The following is a 21,130-nucleotide window of genomic DNA, read 5'->3' as shown; positions in this document are numbered from 1 at the left end:
AATGTCCACTTTTCCATGCTTCCATGGGTCAGATGGAATTTGTTGAGGCAAATTTTCTATTGCTAGATGCCCTTCTTGTTGCCAAACTTCACCTGTTTCCAAGCAAGGTAATATTTCCCTATAGAAAAAAAAAGTATGTTTTTACGAATGATTGAAAATAGACCATACTGCGTGTATAAGTGTGACAGTTATATACAACTATTGTGTGATACCAAGACAAGGAGACTACAAGCTTGCACACACACACACACACACACACCTCCCTGGCTTTTTAATGTTTCTGTCTAACAAATCCACTCTAAAAACTTGTTTGGCTTGGGGTTGTAGTAAAGACACCTGCCCAAAGTGCTGCACAGTCAGACTGAACTCAAGACCATGTGGTTGGGAAAGAAACTTATTTACCACATAGCTATGCCTGCCCTTACATGAATAAATAAGGTATAAAAAGTACGTGATATGTTTTTGTTTTTCTTTTCAGATATGGCGGTTGTTAACTTCAGTTCTGTATTACCCTACTTCTGGTCCTCAAGGTTTCCATTACCTCTTGAATTTGTACTTTCTATATTCTTACTCAGTTCGTTTGGAAACAGGTATAATTGCTATTTTATTGCCTTTTTTGTAAGTATATCTTTCTCAGTTTCACCTCTAAACGAAAAATTGAGAAAGGTTAATGGATGTTTAATTTTAAAATTCTTATCTTTTAGGCAAAATATTTGTTTGAATTTAGGAAGATATGAGATAATGTTTTATATTGTTTCTTTAATTTTGGGATAAGGGCCTGGAGGTTTGTCTCTATTTTTATGCCAAGGGAGACAACAGCGTTGAAATATTTCAAATTACAAGACAATGTGTTTTGACATAAGATGTTGGCGTGAATTGCCTGAAATAATAAGTGCCCTTCCCCTAATGACTATGAAAAGAGAAAGGAGTTATGAGTATTACTATGTGAGGCACTAAACAGTACAAATGAGGAGAAAAAAGAGAGAGAGTTCCTGAACCAATCAATTTGATAATGTACACATGGTCTTCAGGTAAGTTGTGACAGTCATAACTTGCTGAATGGATTAACAAATCCTACATAACTGGACTTTTCTTCTAAAGATGGGACTTTGAGCCTGAAATATAAAGGTTTCGTTAAACTTTTCACATTGTCAGAAGCTGTCTAGTGCCGATCTCTAACTGTGGAAGGGGTAGACTTAGGAAGACCTGAGCTGGTGAAGCACAACCTTCAAATGTTGGGTCTCACTAAGGCAATGATGAGCAACCAAGACCTTTGGAGATATGCTGTGTTTGAGAAGACCCAGCAAGTTAAGTGAGATTGTTGCTATGGCCTATGCCAGTGTCGCATAACTGGCCCATTTAAGAATGTGCTGTGCTTGAAAAGACCTGAGTCAAGTAAATTTGCTGTCTTGGCTGATACCAGTACCGCTGGACTGGTTCCCATCCAGTGGCACGTAAAAAGCACCATTTGGGTGTGGCCGATGCCATTGCTGCCTGACTAGCTTCTGTGCTGGTGACACGTAAAAAGCACCATTTGAGCATGGCTGATGCCAGTGGCATGTAAAAAGCACCATTCAAGTGCTGTCAATGCCAGTGCTGCCTAATTAGCTCCTATGCTGGTGGCACGTAAAAAGCACCCACTACATTCTTGGAGTGGTTGGCGTTAGGAAGGGCATCCAACTGTCGGAACCTTGCCAGGTCAGATCGGAGCCTGCTGCAGCCTCCTGGCTTGCCAGTCCTCAGTTAAACCATCCAACCCATGCCAGCATGGAAAGCAGACGTTAAACGATGATGATGACATACTATTTATTAAAGCTATATTTTGCATTTATGTGTTTACTTATGTTAGTATATATATATATATATATATATATATACACACACACACACACACACACACACACACACACACACACACACACGTTGGTAATGCTTTTTCCTACATATATATGTAATGTACTTCTTTCCCCAAATAAATTGTGCTTCATATTCAAGGATTCAATGAAGCTATAAGTTGTTACTCAGGCACTCAACTAAGAGTTCACTGTATTTTATAGTAGAAACAGCTGTAAGCTAATGAAGTTAAGATAATCATTTATTCCTTTGTCATCTCATTTTCTAATCATCACGCTGTATTCAGCTAATGCTTTGTTCTGAAACTGGTCCCTACATCAACAAGAGCAAACATTGCAAGCTGTGCATAGTGGAACGGGCAAGCATATTAAAGAACTCCCTCAATCTGGGGGGACATCCTAAATTCCAGAACAGAAATTTTCAGACCTTGTTTACACTACTGAAATCCTGGGACCCACAAACTGACTGGCTGGATTCTGGATAGTGATCTATGGGAGACGATCCTTTGAACTTGACCTTTCTTGGTCGGTGTGTTCAAAAACTAGCTGCAAGGCCTTTTTCCTCCTCCTTTTGAAGAGAGATTATAGGCCGTCAGACATTTGGGTCTAGCAAGACGTATGTAAAGCTAAGTGCTTTATGGATGCAAAACCCTGGGTAACCCTCTGAACCGGTCATAACTATCTTTCTCTAAATATGTGTAACAGCCAAATCTCACACAAACCTTTTGGCACATATGTACATATTCTGTATTGAATGTTTTGCTGTATCAGTCTTTGCCTTTCCCTTGGATAACATTGGTTGCATGGAGAGGGTAGGCTGGTATGCATGGGTGACTGCTGGTCTTCCATAAGCAAATTTACCTGGACTTGTACCTTGAAAGAGAACTTTCTAGGTGCGATCTCATGGTCATTCGTGACCAAAGGGGGGTCACCTTCCTTCATTGGACACGAAACTCCGCTTGCGAAGACCTGTTGGGGCAAGCGAAATCGTGATGGCACCTGTGCCCAGCGTCGCCTTCCTGGCACTTGTGCTGGTGGCACGTGTAAAGACATTTGAACGAGATTGTTGCCAGTGCCGCTGGACTGGCTCCTGTGCAAGTGGCATGTAAAATACACCATTTTGAGCGTGGCCGTTGCCAGTACCGCCTGACTGGCTTTCATGCCGGTGGCACATAAAAGCACCCACTTACATTCTCGGAGTGGTTGGCGTTAGGAAGGGCAACCAGCTGTAGAAACTCTGCCAAATCAGATTGGAGCCTGGTGGAGCCATCCGGTTTCACCAGTCCTCAGTCAAATCGTCCAACCCATGCTAGCATGGAAAGCGGACGTTAAATGATGATGATGATTCACATTATAATTAAACTTGTTTAAATGGTGAGTTGGCTTGATGGACAAACTGCTTGGTGTCATTTTTTTTTACTTACATTCTGAGTTCAAATACTGACGTGGTCAAATTTGCCTTTCGTCCTTTTAGAATCAATAAAGGAAAGTACTTCCTAGCCAAGTACTGGAGTTGATATAATTGAGTTGCCCCTTCCCCCTAAAATTGCTGGTCTTGTGCTAAAATGTGAAACCATTGTAATTAACCTTGCAATTTGCATTTATGTTTTTATCTTTTTATTTTAGGAACCTTTTTAGGTCGTCCTGCTGATTATGTAACAATGTTGTGTTTCAACTGGATCTGTCTGATTGTATCCTTTTAAAATGAATTGACTAAAAAATAACAAAACAAATAGACTTACTAGTCTTGCAAAAAGCTGTTTTTTAAAACAAATTTGTCAACTGACACTGACAACAAATGTTATACATGTTTTCAGTTTCTTTGTTTTAGCCATTACAGCCAATGATAACAACATTGAGAAATGTTTTTCAATTATAGCAAAACTGTAACGATTACATTTTTGAATATATGCATCATCATTTTGTGCGTTTTTTTTACCATACTAATATGAATTAAACAGTCCTTTTGTCATGCCAGTCACTGTGGTCCATCATAATATAGCACTTGCCTTAATAGAAAAAAATTAATATCTGTTGTTTGAGGTTGTTTCTTATGGCATAGTTTCTATGTCTGGACATCTCTCTTATCACCAACCATTTTACAGATTAGACTGTGTGCATTTTGTCCTGCTATCGAAACTGGAAAGATTATCTCTGCAAAAGCCCTTATGTTGCCTCTAGAGGTTTATTTTTAATATGCATTCATGCATACATAAATACATGTGTGGATGTGTATATGTATATATGTGTGTGTGTGTATGTGTATATGTATATATGTGTGTGTGTGTATGTATATATACACACATATATATCTCACCAGCATCATTTTGATGTTCATCTTCTATACTAGCATGGTTTGGGATGTTCAAAAGGATCTTGATGAGTTGAAGGACTGTGTTGTACTGACAAGGGCTGCTTCAGTGTAATTGGTTGCACATCTGTTTGGGCTACAAATGACGAGTCCTGCAGGTAGCTTCCTGCCATTTTTCCATCCCAGTGGTTTTTCACCCATGGTATTATAGTTGAACTTGCTTTGAGATACATTGTTAAGCATATCTAAAAACATTACACACACACACGCATATACATACACCTATACACACATTGTATTGTAAATTAGTCTTAATTATTTCAATGACTTTATCATGGTGGAAAATATTATCAATGACTGAAATCTTGTGAAACATGCCATGAAATACATCAAGGTTAAGGCTAAAGATTGTCAATCGTAAGAGAGATTAAAAAAAAAAAATGAAATTTGTTTCAGAATATAATTTAAGCTTAAAGATGTGTTTTTTCCTTTACTTCACACCCTAAGCTAATAGGTTTAACAGCAGATCTCTTGGTAAGTAAATTTTCTTTATTACTTCAGCGTTTCACAATTATTTCTTTTTTAAACTTTTATGTTGTTTCACAGAACATTGCTTTTAAATCTTATGTAATCAAAAGTATCTGATTTCTCCTTAATTTGATATTGTCAACTGATTCTCTTTGAAATTGCTTGGTTCCAACTTTGGACAAGTGTCTCTTATCATAGCATTGGGTCAATCAAATCCTTGTGAATGGATGTGGTAGATGGCAACTGGAAGAATCCAATTCTGTGTGTGTGGGTATGTGTACAAATGCACTTGTGTGCATGTATATATGTATATGTGTGTTTGTGTATGTTTGTTTAGTTAACACTTCTTTGAAAATTGCCCAGCTGTATGTACACAGGCATCATACAATCTGCCTTTCACTCTGAGTTACTAACGAAGGTAGAAGCTCTCTGAACTTTGCCCAGCCCGTTCTTATCCTAGCAACTACACTTTCAGAACTTCCTCCCCCACTGCTAACTTGGTCTCCTTGGTAACAGAAGCTATCTACTATTTCTAACAATCCACTTGAGCATTTGAGGGAGTCTGTTGTCTGCATATTTTTAGTGCTTATTGTACCTGCACAGAAAAAGTGATTTGTTTCTTGGAAAATAATTTCATGTCCGTTTTTTTTTCTTGCTGCCATTGTTGGAAATTTTACTCAACATGTTCTTTCCCACTTGAGATTCCTTTTAAAGAGACAGTTTTCTAAATTTTGTTGAACCTCATTCTCTGCTGCTTGCAGCTTTCAATAGTTTTCTTATAAGATGGTTTTAACCCATTATTACTGACTTCATTTCCAGTAAACATCATTTTTCAAAGACTAGCTTATATAAATAGAGTATAAAGTCAGATCTGTATGAATAGACCATGATTTTTAGTTGTCCTTGATAATTATTTCTTTGCTTATTAAATGTTTCAGAATATCAGAAAGGTAATAAGGCAGAATATTTAGCATTCTGGGTAAAATGTTTAGCAGCATTTTGTCTATCTGTATGTTCTGAGTTTAAATTCCCCAAGGTTGACTTTGCCTTTCATCCTTTCGGGGTCAATAGAATAAGTACCAGTTGAACACTGGGGTTGATGTAATCAACTTGCCCCCTGCTCTGAAATTGCTGTCCTTGTGCCAAAATTTGAAACCAATATTGGGAAGGTAATAAGGAAAAATGTAAATTTCCTGACTTTTCTTTTTCAGATTATTTTAAAATCTAGAAATCATGAGGATTTGATTTTCTTTGCAGCTTTTGATGGATCCTATGGTTCTGAGTGTACTATACATCTGGTGTCAACTGAACAAAGATACAACCGTAACTTTCTGGTTCGGAACTCGCTTTCCGGTAAACTATACATAACTTCCTCATGGAAACAATTTTTCACACCTTTGACTTAACCCATTACCTCCCATAATTCTATTAACTGGAATTTTTTTTATGAAACTTTGATTTCTAGCATAAAACAGTCTTAGAAACATGCTGGAATGATCAAAATAACATTTCAAAATAACATTTTAAATAGAAATAAGCGAAATATTGGGTGAAAAATTAGCAAACCTCATTTGAATATCAGAGAAATATACCTAGTAGATATAGCTAAAAGGTTAGATATGTGTAAATATTGACAGATAATTACGAAATTTGTAATTTTTAAGTGATCTCATATGAGATCACTGGTAGGTAATGGGTTAAGAAAATGAGATTTGTTAATCACACTCTAATGTCTGTATTTGATGCCTTTCTTTCTGTGTTAGTTTTTATTAGAATTTGAAGTTGGATTTCTTAAGAAATACATTAAGTGTATTTCTTAATCCACATTTCATTAAATATTTCTTATGTATAAAATGCCTTTTATGTTGTTAAGTACTGTGTTAAGGAAGTGCTCTTTTCTTGAAAGTAATATCTGATCTACCAAACGGCAGCAAGCTGGCAGAATTGTTAGCGTGCTGGGAAAAATGCTAAGCAGTATTTCATCTGTCTTTACATTCTAAATTCAAATTCCACTGAGGTTGACTACTTTTCATCTTTCTAGTTGAGTACTGGAATCAATGTAATTGACTTACCTCCTTCCCCAAAATTGCTGGCCTTGTGCCAAAATTTGAAATCAGTATTTGATCTATAATGAGTTGACCTTTATGATTCATCATAAAAATTTACTTGGAGTAGAATGCAGATAGTGTAATGTACTTTTCCATCACCACAGTCTAACGAAATACTTATTACTTATACAGCCTCACCATCCCCTTTTTTCATTCCAGTTAGGGACATTATCCTTCCTCCAGTACCTTTGTTCAGCTAAATTGACTGGGTCATTGAGAGTTTAGTGATTTTACTAAGAACCTGGTTAAATATCAGTAAGACCTAAACCATCGTAGTTCAGCATCCTTCTATCTCAATCAGTTGTAATGATTGTCATTAAGTGACAATAAAATCTGCTTTAATAAGTTAGATTTCTTCACATCTTTAACAAACACTGAGTAGCTGGCATTTAAACATTTGAAAGAACAGGAGGTTGTGTGAGGCACACTTAAATCTTGAATTATTACTGATTTAATATCAATGAATACATAAGTGAATGCCATAAGATATAGATAAACTCCTAGTGTTTGTGAATATATTTTGCATTCACCTTTTCCATCTTAAATTTTCCTTTATTCAAATCTTAATCTTTAACAATATTCAGTTAATTTCACTTAAAGCTATTGACTATTGTTTTACTGATTGTATTAATGGTGTAGGAAGAAAATGAGTGTGAGGATAAGGGTTTGAATTCTTTGTTATTTAAGACAGCGAATTGGTGGTGATTAGAGCAGTGGATATAATGCCTTGTGGTAGTTGTGCTCTGAGTTCAGCATTGTCTTTGATCCTTTCAAGCTCAAGTAATAAGAGTGGTGGATTAATGGAATTGTTAATACATTAAAGGAAATGCTTTGCATTCTGACAGCAATACTTGTGAATGACATTGGTACCAAGCTGTAGCTGCCTTTTCCTGGCATATCAAGCCCTTCATATAGAATGAGTTGCCACTTAATAATATTAATAACACTGTTGAAGTGGACAGTTTTTTTATATAGCGAGGAAAATAGTGTTGTTGACAACAAAAACGTACCAAAATTTAATAACCGCTTTATTTTTTATTGTAGGCCATGTATTTACCTTGGGTGTTGTTAGGCTTTAACCTGATTGTTGGTGATGGGTAAGTTCAATTTTTAATGCTATAAACGTCCTTCACTAATATGCTTCTCTTTGAATAGCTAGCTTTTTTTTTACCAGTTATTATAAGCATCATTGGATATTTTTGTGTTGTAAATATAACTGGTTCATCATCATTAACATTTAACATTCGTTTTTCATGCTGGCATGGGTTAAATGGTTTGACTAGAGCTGGTAAGCTAAAGAGCTGCACGAAGCTCTAGGCGTCTGTAATGCCAACCACTTTACAGAATGTATTAATGGAATTTGTTTGTTTTTGTTTACATTTAACTGCGGGAGATTGTTACAAAAATATTTCTTTGGTGCCCACTTTAAAAGAATATATCTTTCTAAATCAAAAAAGTGTTAACTATCATCTGAAGGGTCCATGTACCATATCCCACACTGCTATTTAGTGGCTCAGTCAACCTAATTATGTATCTAAGTTTCTTAGATGTCATCTGCTACCACTACTGGTTTTTTCAAGTTGGTAATAATGGCTAGATGAGCGTGCAGTGCTGCAAACAATTACTCATTGTGTTTGGTATTCGAATTGCTCAGTGATGTTTCTATGAGTGCTCCTCCCTAACAACATCCCTAATCATATGTAGCGTATGCATTTGGATTATAAACATAATTGTTCGTGTTTTGTTTGACTGCAAATATTTTGTTTATTCACTGCAAGTATTCAATTGGTTAGCCACATTTTCAAAGAATAGATAAGTATCTTATATTGTTAGAATTCATCATCATCATCATCATCATCATCATCATTGTTTAACGTCCGCTTTCCATGCTAGCATGGGTTGGACAATTTGACTGAGGACTGACAAGCCAGAAGGCTGCACCAGGTTCCAATCTGATCTGGCAGAGTTTCTACAGCTGGATGCCCTTCCTAACGCCAACCACTCAGAGAGTGTAGTGGGTGCTTTTTACGTGCCACCGGCACAAGGGCCAGTCACATGGTACTGGCAATGGCCATGCTCAAAAAGGTGTTTTTTACGTGCCACCTGCATGGGAGCCAGTCCAGCGGCACTGGCAACGACCTCGCTCAAATGATTTTCTAACGTGCCACCAGCACAAGTGCTAGAAGGCAACGCTGGTAACGATTACACTCTAATGGTGCTATTTACAGGCCACTACCAGCATTAATCTGTAATGAGAGCAAGACATTCAACTCTTGCTGACTTAGTCCACCTTGGAGTAAATGGATATTCAAAGACCAACAGCATATCTTCCAATTGAAATTTTATATTATTGTAATGCTAAGAGGAGGAACCTCAGCACAAAGCTACTTCTTAAGAACAAATACCATTTTTAAGATGTGACTTCACCATACATGTTGAATTTACTCTGGCAACCTTAGAGACTATGTAGACATGTTCATCTCATGCCAATAAGATAAAAAAATTACAAATGTTTAACCCTTTAACATTCAGATTACTCTGTCAAATGTAATGCTTATTTATTCACATTGTTTTGAATTAATCATGCATTGTCTCATAGCTTTGAGATTTCGATGATACAATTGTTTATTTTTAGAATGACATTGTAGGGTAGGTGTGAGAGACTGGATCTGACTGTTTATACATAAAATATTAGTGGAATATTTGGATTGGGTATGGCTGGTTTAATTGTTAAAGAGATAAACATATGATGAGGAGGAAAATGATATATATATGGGTACAAGTGTGACTGTATGGTAAGAAGTTTGCTTCTCAACCACATTGTTTCAGGTTTAGTCCCACTGCATGGCACCTTAGACAAATATCTTCTATAGCCCCAGGTTGACCAAAGCCTTGTGAGTGGATATGGTTGAGGGGAAACTGAAGGAAACCTGTCTTGCTATATATATATATATATATATATATATATATGATGATGATATATATATATATATATGTCTCTGTGTTACTGTCCCCGTTGCATTGACATCATATGATAGTTGTGAGCAAATGTCACCATCGTGCAGGTGTCTTTCATTTCCAGTCTTCAGTAAAAACAATGTCTGGTCATAATACTTTATTTGGAAACAGGTGAGGGTTGGTAGTAGGAAGGACATCTGCTGTAGAGAATCCACCTCAACAAATTCTGTCTGGCCTATGTAAGCATGGAAAAGTGGATGTTAAATGGTGACGATAATAATATAACATAGTGATCTAAAAAAATTTCTTTCTTTATTTCAGAGGTTTGTTTGAGTTGATTGGCATTCTTGTTGGCCATCTGTATTTCTTTTTGAAATTCAAGTACCCACAGGATTTTGGAGGTCCTCAGCTTATTACAACACCACAGTTTCTGTAAGTATAAGCATATGCTTGCACTTATGTATGATTATACATACACGTTCTCTTTTATGCCAACTTCTTCATTCTTACTTTCTGAAAGGAGACAGCTTTGAGCAGTAGGGACTCTTAGAACTTTTCTGATGGGTGACAGTGTTGAGCTGTAGGGACTTTTAGAGCCTTTTTGTCTTGTGGCATACAAGGCAACCTCAGTAGTGCTGGTACTATGATAAAAAATGTTCCCAGCACACTCTGTAAAGTGGTTGTCAAATGAGTGGAGAAAATTTAGGGTTGACAGGACACTTAAGAGCAGTGATTCCCAGTGTGAGACATACACCTCACCGGTGGGGCTTTAGAAAATTGTGGTGGGGTGTGAGAGTCATATTTTTTTTCCATTCTTTTTTAGTGGAACATGAAATTGTGAAAACTTTTTTCTTAGTCAATAATCTACATTTTTTTGTACTTGTTACTTAATAAAAGAGTTACCAGTATCTTCTTTTGTATTAAATAATTAAGATAAAATATTAAAAATAAAGATGTTTTTTTTTTTTCCAACCACTGGTGGGACTTACATTTTTCTGGAAAGTTATGTTGGGGTCTGGGGAAAAATAGGTTGGGAAACACTGCTTTAGAGTCTGTCAAGGATATGACAACCTATCTAGTGTTGGTACCTCAATAAAAAGCACCCAGTATCTTCTGTAAATGTGGAGGACTTACAATAGTTTGATTGGGGTTAGGAATATTTGGTCCATTCGAGGTGCAGTTTTAACTGTTGAGAGACATTGAATTCAGATGGTTTGAAGAAGCATTTATACACGAGACAGTTCAATGAAATAACAGATGCCAACATTAAGAATGTGTTAAAATAAGAATGATATGTAGTGGATGATTGGTGAAGTTGTTTATTTAAATATAAGACATTTTGGGGCATCCTTTATCAAGGGGAAATCAGTTGAAAAAAATTAAAATGCTACCATGGTTGACATTTCAAATGATGGTGTCCAGCATTATTTACCTACAGCAATTTAAAGAAATGTTAAAAATTTGTAAAACCATTTTAATCTACATTAGAAAATCAAATCAAATCAAAAGTAAGACTTTTTCAAAATGTCCTTTACATATTTAAATTTTTTTTTCCAGTTACAAATACTTCCCAAGCCATCAGACTTGGGCAGGATTTGGAGAAGCACCCAGACGAAGATTTACAAATGGTAATCAAGGAGGCGAAGGTGGACATACCTGGGGACGTGGGCAAACACTGGGTGGCAATTAATTGCACAGTTTTCGAAATATACCCCCATCCCACCTTTTTTTTTCTTAATTCTTTTTCTTCCTCATTTTCAAGATATTTCCCTCCTTATTCCACCACCAAGATGAAATAAACTTTGGGTGTGATTTTTTTTTTGATTTATATATTTTTTTTTTGCCGACATTTAAAAAAAATATTATTTATATATGTTTATTTTATTAACCATTATAAAATCATTCACAAAACAAATAAGAAAAAAAATGGAAGATGAAAGGAAAGAAATATTTATTTTTTTGTCATACAATACTGTATAAAAACCATGTAAAAAGAAAACTTCAGTGATTTAATTTTTCTCTTGGAACATCTCTGATTTTGAAATGACTATACTGTATTTTGAATTTTTTTTCTTGTCTTATTTTTACAGACTGAAGCTCTGTAAGTTGTAAAAGTAAACTAATTTCTCAGGATCTGTTATGGATCTGACAGAAGACCTCGTTTTAATATTGGATTCAAGGGAGAATACATAGAAGTATTTCTCGGTTGCATTAGAAATTTACATTCGGTACAATTTACAAATGTATCCATATCATCTTAAGCTGCCAACAGAAAAGACTGGTACTTATCAGTTGGTACATTGTCTCTTTGCTGCTTAAACCAGCACACTGCAGCTCTCTGTGGTAGCTAATGGATTTGACTATTAAGAAATAACTGTTTTGTCAGAGATATCACACATCACATCTTTGATCAATAAACACTTTATCAACTCAACGGCCAGCTGTGACAATGAAGAAAAAAGTATGAAAATACATTGGCTCTTCCAACTCTTCACATGAAATCATTCTTGGAATGATATAAGTTAGATATTGGAACCTACCTTTGAACTCCACAAATTATGTTTTAAAATAGTAGCTCAAACTGTTTTTATATATTTTTACTTATTCTCTTATCAAGCTACGAGAATCTAACCCCGATTTGTCATCATATCTAATACCAAAAATACACACAATATATATATATATATATATATATATATATATATATACAAACATACATATGGCAAGTTGTGTAAGTCATAGAGACACTACAGGAGACCTGGCATTCATGTAGTGCGTCTACTGTGAGTCAGTTTGTCTGTACTCTCAGGCTGAGTTCAACTCAGCACTGCAAGTTAATGAAACATTCATCAATTTTGGAGTGCTACTACAGGTCTACAGGTTACAACAGTAACTTGTTCTCTGTGGTGTCTATTTACAGCCAGGTAGAAACTTGACATTGAAGTGCCTGTGTCGGGATACAAACTTCTAATTACTTAGTTGGCTGTCCGATACACTGCCAATTTGGTCATCTGTGCATTCTTCCCTCTCTCTGCTCACTTCCACCTTTGTGTGTGTGTGTGTGTGCGTGTATATATATATATATATATATATATATACACATACATACACACACATCTATTTGTCTAAATTGGTAGACTAACTCAATAATGTTTAAATGTAAATTGATTTGTTTTCTTAATGAAATTTCAGTTAATTCTTGGTTCAAAACTATTTGTTTTCTATTTTGATGTAGAAGGTTCTATTATTTATTCAATTTTTATCCCCATGTGCATGGGCTGTTTTCATTATAAGCTTTTCGTTATAAGATTGATTAAAACCAGTTAATTTGTCATGAAAAGCATATCAATAAAGAAAATGAACTGAAGTTTTTCCAAACAAAACTTGTGAGAATGCCATTTATTTTGTACACATCTTTTATTTTTCTACAAATATATTACTTAGGAATTACAGATAATTTTTTTTCTTTTTAGAAATTGTTTTTAAGCCAATAGGCAGCTTGGTAAGGGAAGTTTTCACAAGGCTATAAAATATGAGGACAAAAGATAACTAATCAGAAACAATGTTATCAATGTAGTGGGGATGAAAAATAGTAAGCATTTAGAATAGTGGGAACTGACCAGGATATCATGCCCTTAGTGGCATTGAAATGAAATAGGCAAGGAATTGTCACTGTGGATGATGGATTAGCATCACAAAAAAATGCTTTGCTTTATTTATATACAACCATTTATATTCTGAGTCCAAATCTTGCCAGGGTTGACTTTGCATTTCATCCCCTAGAGTCGATAAAATAAAGTACCAGTCAAGTACTAGGGCCAGTATAATCGCTTATACCATCCGCTAGAGGGCTTGTGCCAATATAAGAAATTACTATATCTACAGAGATGATGTTAGTGAAAAAGTGGGTGGTAGAGAGCCAGGTTAAATGCCTGAACTGTGTTTTGTTTTGTCATACTAAAATCTGAGTTCAAAATACTGCTCAAGTCAGTTTTCCTTTTCATACTTCTCAGGCCCAATAAAATAAATACCAGTCATGTATTGTATTGAAAAAAGTAAATATCTTCTATGTTTTGAATGCTGTTAAGGGTCAATACTTAGCTTTGCGTTCACGGTATTTAGTAAAGATGGAAATCTTCCTCTCAGTAGAATGTTGGTCCATCATGAGTAGCATCCCCAGTTTATGTCACCTCTTCTCAACCTTAGATGAATGGGAATAATGTATTCTGCTTCAGAATTACAAATGTCTGGGAGCCTTTACACAGTTGCTCAATCTACAAAAAACAGCAACCAAATTTCTTTCAAATCTCACTCTACAGTTTTAATACTTGATACCAACCTGCCTAAGACTGCTCTTAAGACAAACATTCTGTTGCAAAATGATTAAAATTAAAACCTTCCATCAAAATTTCATGTTAATTTATGTATCAAACACCAGCTTAATGAAGGTTATTCTCCATTACTTGAAACAAAGGCAGTGTATTTCGACAGAAATATACTAACAAAAGGGTTAAGCAAAGAGGAGACATTGAATAATGTAGTCCCAGATATAACTATTTCTTAAAAAAAACTAGATAGGTTGTAGAACATCTGAGCATAGGTCTACTAAGTCAGGGATGAAGTATAGCTAAATAAAATCAACAAATACCTGCCAAGAACTTGAAATTGTTATTTTCAAGCAAGTACAATCAAATATACACTTCCCTAATATACTTGTGACCCTGTACCAATGTTTGAAATTAATACAAAGGATAAGTGTTGTATATACTGAAAGAGAGAAGGTTTTGATGAGCTGAGAAAGCAAACTATTTTTGATTTGGGAAAGTCATTTCCAATCACTGAGTGAAAATAAATACTTCTGCTGGTAAAGATTTGAATGCTACAACATAGGCTAAGTCAGGATTTCACCAAAAGGAGTTTTGCATATGGAAGTAAATCAATCATTAGCCATCTAATTTGTATTTTAGTATACATATAGATCATCATTTTACATCTGCTTCCATGCTGGTATGAGTTGGATAGGCTGTCACAATTCAAGTTACTGAGCTAGGTGGGTCAGAAGACCATATCTTGCTTACATATTGCATTTTTCTTGGTTTCAATGGCTTGATGCCTTTTCTTACATTAACTACTTTACAGAGTGTACTGAATGCATTTTATCATGGCACAAGCATTAGAAAAGTTGTCATGTCCACAACAAAACTGATGAGTCCTCATGACCCCATGTTGAGAAGAGCCTTTCAGTATATGTACATATACACTCATGTTAGTGCCACATAAAAGCATGTGTGTGGCAACACAAAAGCGCCTGTGTAATGACGTAAAAGCACCCGGGTGGTGCCACAAAAAAGCACCCAGCACACTCTGTAAAGTGATTGGCATTAAGAAGGGTATCCAGCTGTAGAAACCAAACCAAATCAGACTGAAGTTTGGTGCAGCCCCCACCACTGATTTACCAGCTCTGGTCACACCATTCAGCCTATGCCAGCATGGACAATAGATGTTAAATGATGATGATATATGCAGATTCTGTTTTGCAACTTACTTGGCAATCACACTAGTGGTACAAAAAGGTACCCAGAACACATTGTAATATGGTTGACATTAAGAAGAGAATCCAGCCATAGAAAACATGCCAAAGCTGGTAGTGGAGCTTGGTGCAACTCTCTGTTTTGTGAGATCCTATCAAATCATGTCAACATGGAAAATATAAGTCAAATGATGATGATGAAGATTCAACTGAATTTGTTGAACCCCTACCAGCTAAGAATGTGCACCACTTCCCATTCTTCTTAGTGAGAATAAACCAATATTATATCAATACAGCAGAATATGGAAAGGAAATGTCAATAAATTACATTTCTAGTAAAGAAATGAGTAATATTCTGTAAAGCAATTTGTTTATAAGCTAATAATTTGAAGTACTTTTTGTTAATATGTAGGAAAGGAATAAATAGGAACTCAAACTAAATGTTGGTTTCAAATTTTGGCACAAGGCCAAAAGTTTCATGGAGTGGGTTTTGTTGATTACATTGACCCTAGTGCTAAACTGGGACTTATTTTATTGACCCCGAATGGATGAAAGGAAAAGTCAACACCAGTGGAATTTGAATTTAGAGTGTAAGGATGGATGAAATGCTGCTAAGCATTTTGCCTGGCATATGAACAATTCTGCCAACTCACCACCTTAAACTCAGACCAAATATTAGGTAAACAAAAAAGGTGCAGTGGGACTTGTACTTTGGGGAAAAACAGAATCAAGATTTCAAATGTGCTAGCTGAAGAGGGATAGTAACCGGTAGAAACATTCATAAAATAGAAGTCCATGAACTGTTCAGACAGCTTATTAGATGTTAACACTTTCTGTTTTCTATTATGGAGCTAATTATGAAGTGATATGCTGAAAGTACAAAACTTAGAGCATGAAAAGGAACAAAGATATTAATTTTACTTTGTTACAAAAGTATTTCCTTCTAGTGTAAATGACAAAATATGTAGCCATTTTAAGAAATAGTAGTTTTATCTTGATTGAGCAGACCTATCACCAAAGGAGTGGAGGCGCAATGGCCCAGTGGTTAGGACAGCGGACTCGCGGTCATAGGATCGCGGTTTCGATTCCCAGATCGGGCATTGTGAGTGTTTATTGAGCAAAAACACCTAAAGCTCCACGAGACTCCGGCAGGGGATGGTGGCAAACCCTGCTGTACTCTTTCGCCACAACTTTCTCTCACTCTTACTTCCTGTTTCCGTTGTGCCTGTAATTCAAAGGGTCAGCTTTGTCACACTGTGTCACACTGAATATCCCCGAGAACTATGTTAAGGGTACACGTGTCTGTGGAGTGCTCAGCCACTTGCATGTTAATTTCACGAGCAGGCTGTTCTGTTGATCGGATCAACTGGAACCCTCGATGTCGTAAGCGACGGAATGCCAACAACAACAATCACCAAAGGTGTTTCAGTCATGAACAACTTATCTGTTTTGTTTATTAATGTGTCCATCCTTTTTTAAGATGGTATCATATGATGTGTAGGGATTTGACTGTTAAAGGTTTTGTTAGATCATAGTGATAGAGATAATGTTATATGATTGAGACACAAGATGCTGAATATAAAACGTCTGCAATACTTGGAGAGAAATAACACACATGCAGTGTGTGTGTGTGTGTGTGTGTGTTTATAATTCATGCTTGTCACCACTTGAGCAATAGCAGTGTGGATGTTGACATTCTCTGTTGATGTTATGACTGGTTACTCTTACTTCAAATAACTTCCCACACAATCTCAAGCTAGCATGGAAAATGGCTGTTAAATGAAGGAATGAATACACACACATATATGCATTTTTTTCGAGCCATTCAGTTAAAATTTCTTAAATAATACCCTACTTTTACATATTCTATAATTTATTGCCATTTGGTAAATCAATACACACACACACACAGAAAACCAGCTAGGTATTTTGTCTAATGCCTTAATGTGTCCTTATTTTTAATATGGTAAAATATGATTTACAAAGATTTGGCCACTGTTTCTAGCCAGTCCAGTGACATATTTTGCTTGCAGAGGAGAGCAGTAAAATATGCATGTAGTATGAAAATATATTTCTCTTGTTATACTTTTTCAGTTTTATTTAGATCGTAATCATTTTTATTAAGTATGAATATATTTGCATCTAATGAAGCAGAGATTTGCTTGTTCTATCATCTATATACATCAAATTTAAAATATGCATCTCTCCTTTTAACCTTGGGTCAAATGACATTTATATTGTTCATCATTCTTTGTTTAAGACGGAATTTGTCTGATGTTGATTTATCTTGTGTTCATTTAAATATTTACGCTTGGTAGCTAATGAGTGATTAGAGAAGACATTAGCAAAATGTAATTTATATTAGATAAAAAGCAATATCATCAAAATACATCAAAGCATTACTTACACTGATATCATTCAACGTTTTTGTCTTCTTTTTCGTTGGGTCAGTCAGAATTTTGCCAAGTCAGATTTTCTACAGCCAAGTACCCTTTCTGTTGCTAACCCTCACCTGTTTCCAAGTAAGGTAATGTTGTCCTATGACCAGACAATCAGACATATTTTCGTGGAAGACTGGGAATAAAGGGTACCACTTGCATGACAGAGATATTCATTTCTGACTACCACAACTATCACGTGATGTCAAGGCAAGGAGATAATGACAAACATACACACACATTTGATGGGGCTTCTTTCAGTTTTTACCGACCAAATCCATTCACAAAGCTTTCGTTGGCCCAGGGCGAAAACAGAAAACACTTGCTCAAGGTGTTACACATTGAGACTGGACCGGGAACCAGATAGTTGGGAGACTTCTTAACACACAGTCATGCTTGGATATTAATGGATATTCTTTTTTTGAGCAATGGTATAGTGATGTCTGTTTATCAGGCTGGTGCTAGTTGTGTTATTGGGCCTAGAGCCACTTTAGGTTCAAATTTTTTAAGACCAATTTTACTTTTTATCCTTCAAAGATTAATAAAATAAAGTACCAATCAAGTACTGGAGTCAATTTAATCAATTATATTGTTCCATCAATTTTGAGGCCCTATGCCCATATTAGAAATCATCATCATTATCATTAAAGGGTAGGTGCATGGCTCAGTGGTTAGAGCATTGGGCTCATAATCATGAGGTGGTGAGTTTGATTCCCAAACCAGGCTCTGTTGTATTCTTGAGCAAGACACTTTATTTCATGTTGTTCCAGTTCACTTAGCTGTAGAAATGATTTGCAATGTCACTGGTGCAAAGGTTTATCGGCCTTTTGCCTTTCCCTTGGATAACATTGACGGTGTGGAGAAGGGGAAGCTGGTATCCATGGGCGACTGTTGATCCTCCATAAACAATCTTGCCTGGACTTATACCTCGGAGGGTAACTTTCTAGGTGCAATCCCATAGTCATTCATGACTGAAGAGGCACTTTACCCTTTATTATTATTACCTCCACCTTAGTGAAGGTGGAGGTATTGTTTTCAGTCGTGTTTGTTTGTCCATGGACGAGATATCTCAAGAACTGCTTGATGGTTTTGGATGAAACTTTCAGAGATGTTTGACCTCGTGACTGGCACAAACTGATTAGATTTTGGTATCGATCTAGTAGTGGACAAGGATTCTGGATTATTTTTCCTGTTTTTTTACTTAATTTCTGAGAGTGGTTGGGTTCATTTTTAGTATTCTCGTTTGTGAGAGCAGTCAAGTTTATTTCAGATATTCTCATTTTAAAAATCATCTCTGGCTAATCATTGAGAGGACGTTGGTGTTGCCTTGGCAGAGGTTTGCACTCTCTGAGTGCTCTTGTTATTATTATTTTTTGTCTGACTCTTTACTGTGTCAGGTAAAATGCTTAGTGGCATTTCATCCGTCTTTATGTTCTGAGTTCAAATGCTGCTGAAAGTTGACTTTATCTTTCATCCTTTTGGGGCCAATAAAATAAATACCAGTTGAGTACTGGGGATTGATGTAATTGGCTTACCCATTCTCCCGAAATTTCTGGCCTTGTGCCAAAATTTGAAATCATTATTTGGTCTTATTAGAACTCCTTAGTAGAACATGGTTTTTTTAAAAAAATTAATTAATTAAAATCTTTAGTTTATGACATACATTAAGTATGTTAGTACCAATTTATTTGTTTTACAAGCATAATGTGTCACAAGATACTTCTTTCCCTGTCTCACCATGCCATTTTAGGTTGTCATGCCTATCAATGCTTATTCCCTTAAACTCTATTTTTTAAGCATCTTAAGGTCTGGTGATGCTGAGAAAAACTGTACTTTGCAGAAGAGGTTTAATAAGACAGAAACATGTCTTGAATCACTAGTTTAAAAATAGACTTTCAATGGTTTTCATGATGAGTGTTCGATTTGTTTGATCTACTGAACTACCTGCTCACTGTATTAGCATGTAGATGGCTGAGTATTCCACCAACGTATTGTTAATATAAGCCTCAGGCAGAATCAGCTGTGTATCATAGTGGGACATTTGAATTACATGTACATTCAATCTGACTGGTTTCCACACAGTTTCTGTCTATCCTATTTCACTCACAAGTCTTGGACAAGTCTGAAACTAAAGTAAAATACACTTGTCTAAGATTGAACCTGGGACCTTATGGTTGCAAACTTCTTGGCCATCAGCCATACTACACCTTTTTACTGTACTTGTCAAAGATAATACTCTCTTTCATTGTATTGCATAATGGAATTATATTTTCTGATTAATTTTAGATAATTAGCATTTTTGAGTTGCCCTTCATGCTTTTCTTCATCGGAATTAATCACTAAGCTGATGAATATAATGTTAATGAATATTTTCTTGCTCTCTACATTAATTATGTTAACACCAATTTGGCCAATATACTTCTACCTTCTTCTAGTCTATTTTTTACTGCCAAAAACTTATATAAATACAACTTATATTGTATTTAAATAAATGTTCAAATTTACCATGTAAATATATCCAGTTTCACTACTTGCTATATATTTTTGATTAGTAGTGAGATGTAGCATAGAAGAATTCTTTTCCATCAGTCATTACCCCAAAACAGCATTTGACATATACTAATCCTAGCCAAACTTTATCTATATCCATGTATATATAAATAATTCTTAAGCATTCAGCATCTGTCATAAGCATCTTGTCTTTAGCATCTGTCATAGGCAATGCTTATTTATTCACATTGTTTTGAACTAATCATATATTATCTTGTAGCTTCAAGATTGTTATAACATGAATGTTTATTTTTAGATTGACATTGTAGAATAATTGTGAGAGGCCTGATCTGGCTGGTTTGAATGTAAAACATGTAGAATATTTTGGCTGGACATAACCAGTTTAAATGCTCATGGGTTAAATGTATCTTGTGAGCCCTCAAGTGAGGGTAGTGACCTATTGGTTAGCATATTGCACATATGATTTTAAGATTGTGCTTTTGATTCCCAAACCAATAGAGTGTGGTGCTCTTGAGCAAAGCATTTCATTTCACATTGCTCTGCAATCACTTTGACATCTGTACAGGTAATGCTAATTTCATGGAGAAAGTGAGCTAATGTACAGCAAAGACATTTGACTGCTATAAACAATTCATCTACAGGTTATTCAACAAGAAATTGTGGTAACTTCACCTGTCATCCATGACAAGAGAGTCCATCAACATTGTGTGTGCATGTTTTCAATTTAACTAGGAACTAAGTTGAAAGCAATCTTAAACATGATATATTTGGAAAAAAGATTGAATGAATGATAAAGAGATAAGCTGATTAAAACATAGGATGTTCAAATGTACTTTGATAGAAAAATAAAAAATTTAATATTTGTGGAAAATAAATAAGAGAATGACTACTAG

At 35.6% G+C, this 21,130-nt stretch overlaps 1 protein-coding gene across 1 annotated transcript in view; it reads left to right on the top strand.

The window, feature by feature from the left end:
* Positions 1-13,141, top strand: part of LOC106875351 (derlin-1) — an 18,677-nt gene extending 5,536 nt beyond the window's left edge. Inside the window, exons 2-8 of the mRNA XM_014923443.2 lie at positions 479-590; positions 3,480-3,544; positions 4,672-4,698; positions 5,950-6,045; positions 7,845-7,897; positions 10,080-10,190; positions 11,316-13,141. Coding sequence (XP_014778929.1) covers positions 479-590; positions 3,480-3,544; positions 4,672-4,698; positions 5,950-6,045; positions 7,845-7,897; positions 10,080-10,190; positions 11,316-11,448 — 597 coding nt within the window. The 3' untranslated portion in view covers positions 11,449-13,141. The remainder of the gene's footprint in view (positions 1-478; positions 591-3,479; positions 3,545-4,671; positions 4,699-5,949; positions 6,046-7,844; positions 7,898-10,079; positions 10,191-11,315) is intronic.
* The last annotated feature ends 7,989 nt before the right edge of the window (positions 13,142-21,130 follow it).

This window comes from Octopus bimaculoides, chromosome 1 (assembly GCF_001194135.2).
Source record: "Octopus bimaculoides isolate UCB-OBI-ISO-001 chromosome 1, ASM119413v2, whole genome shotgun sequence".
In the NCBI taxonomy this organism is placed as follows: Eukaryota; Metazoa; Mollusca; class Cephalopoda; order Octopoda; family Octopodidae; genus Octopus; species Octopus bimaculoides.
This window is presented reverse-complemented; position numbering and strand designations above follow the sequence as displayed.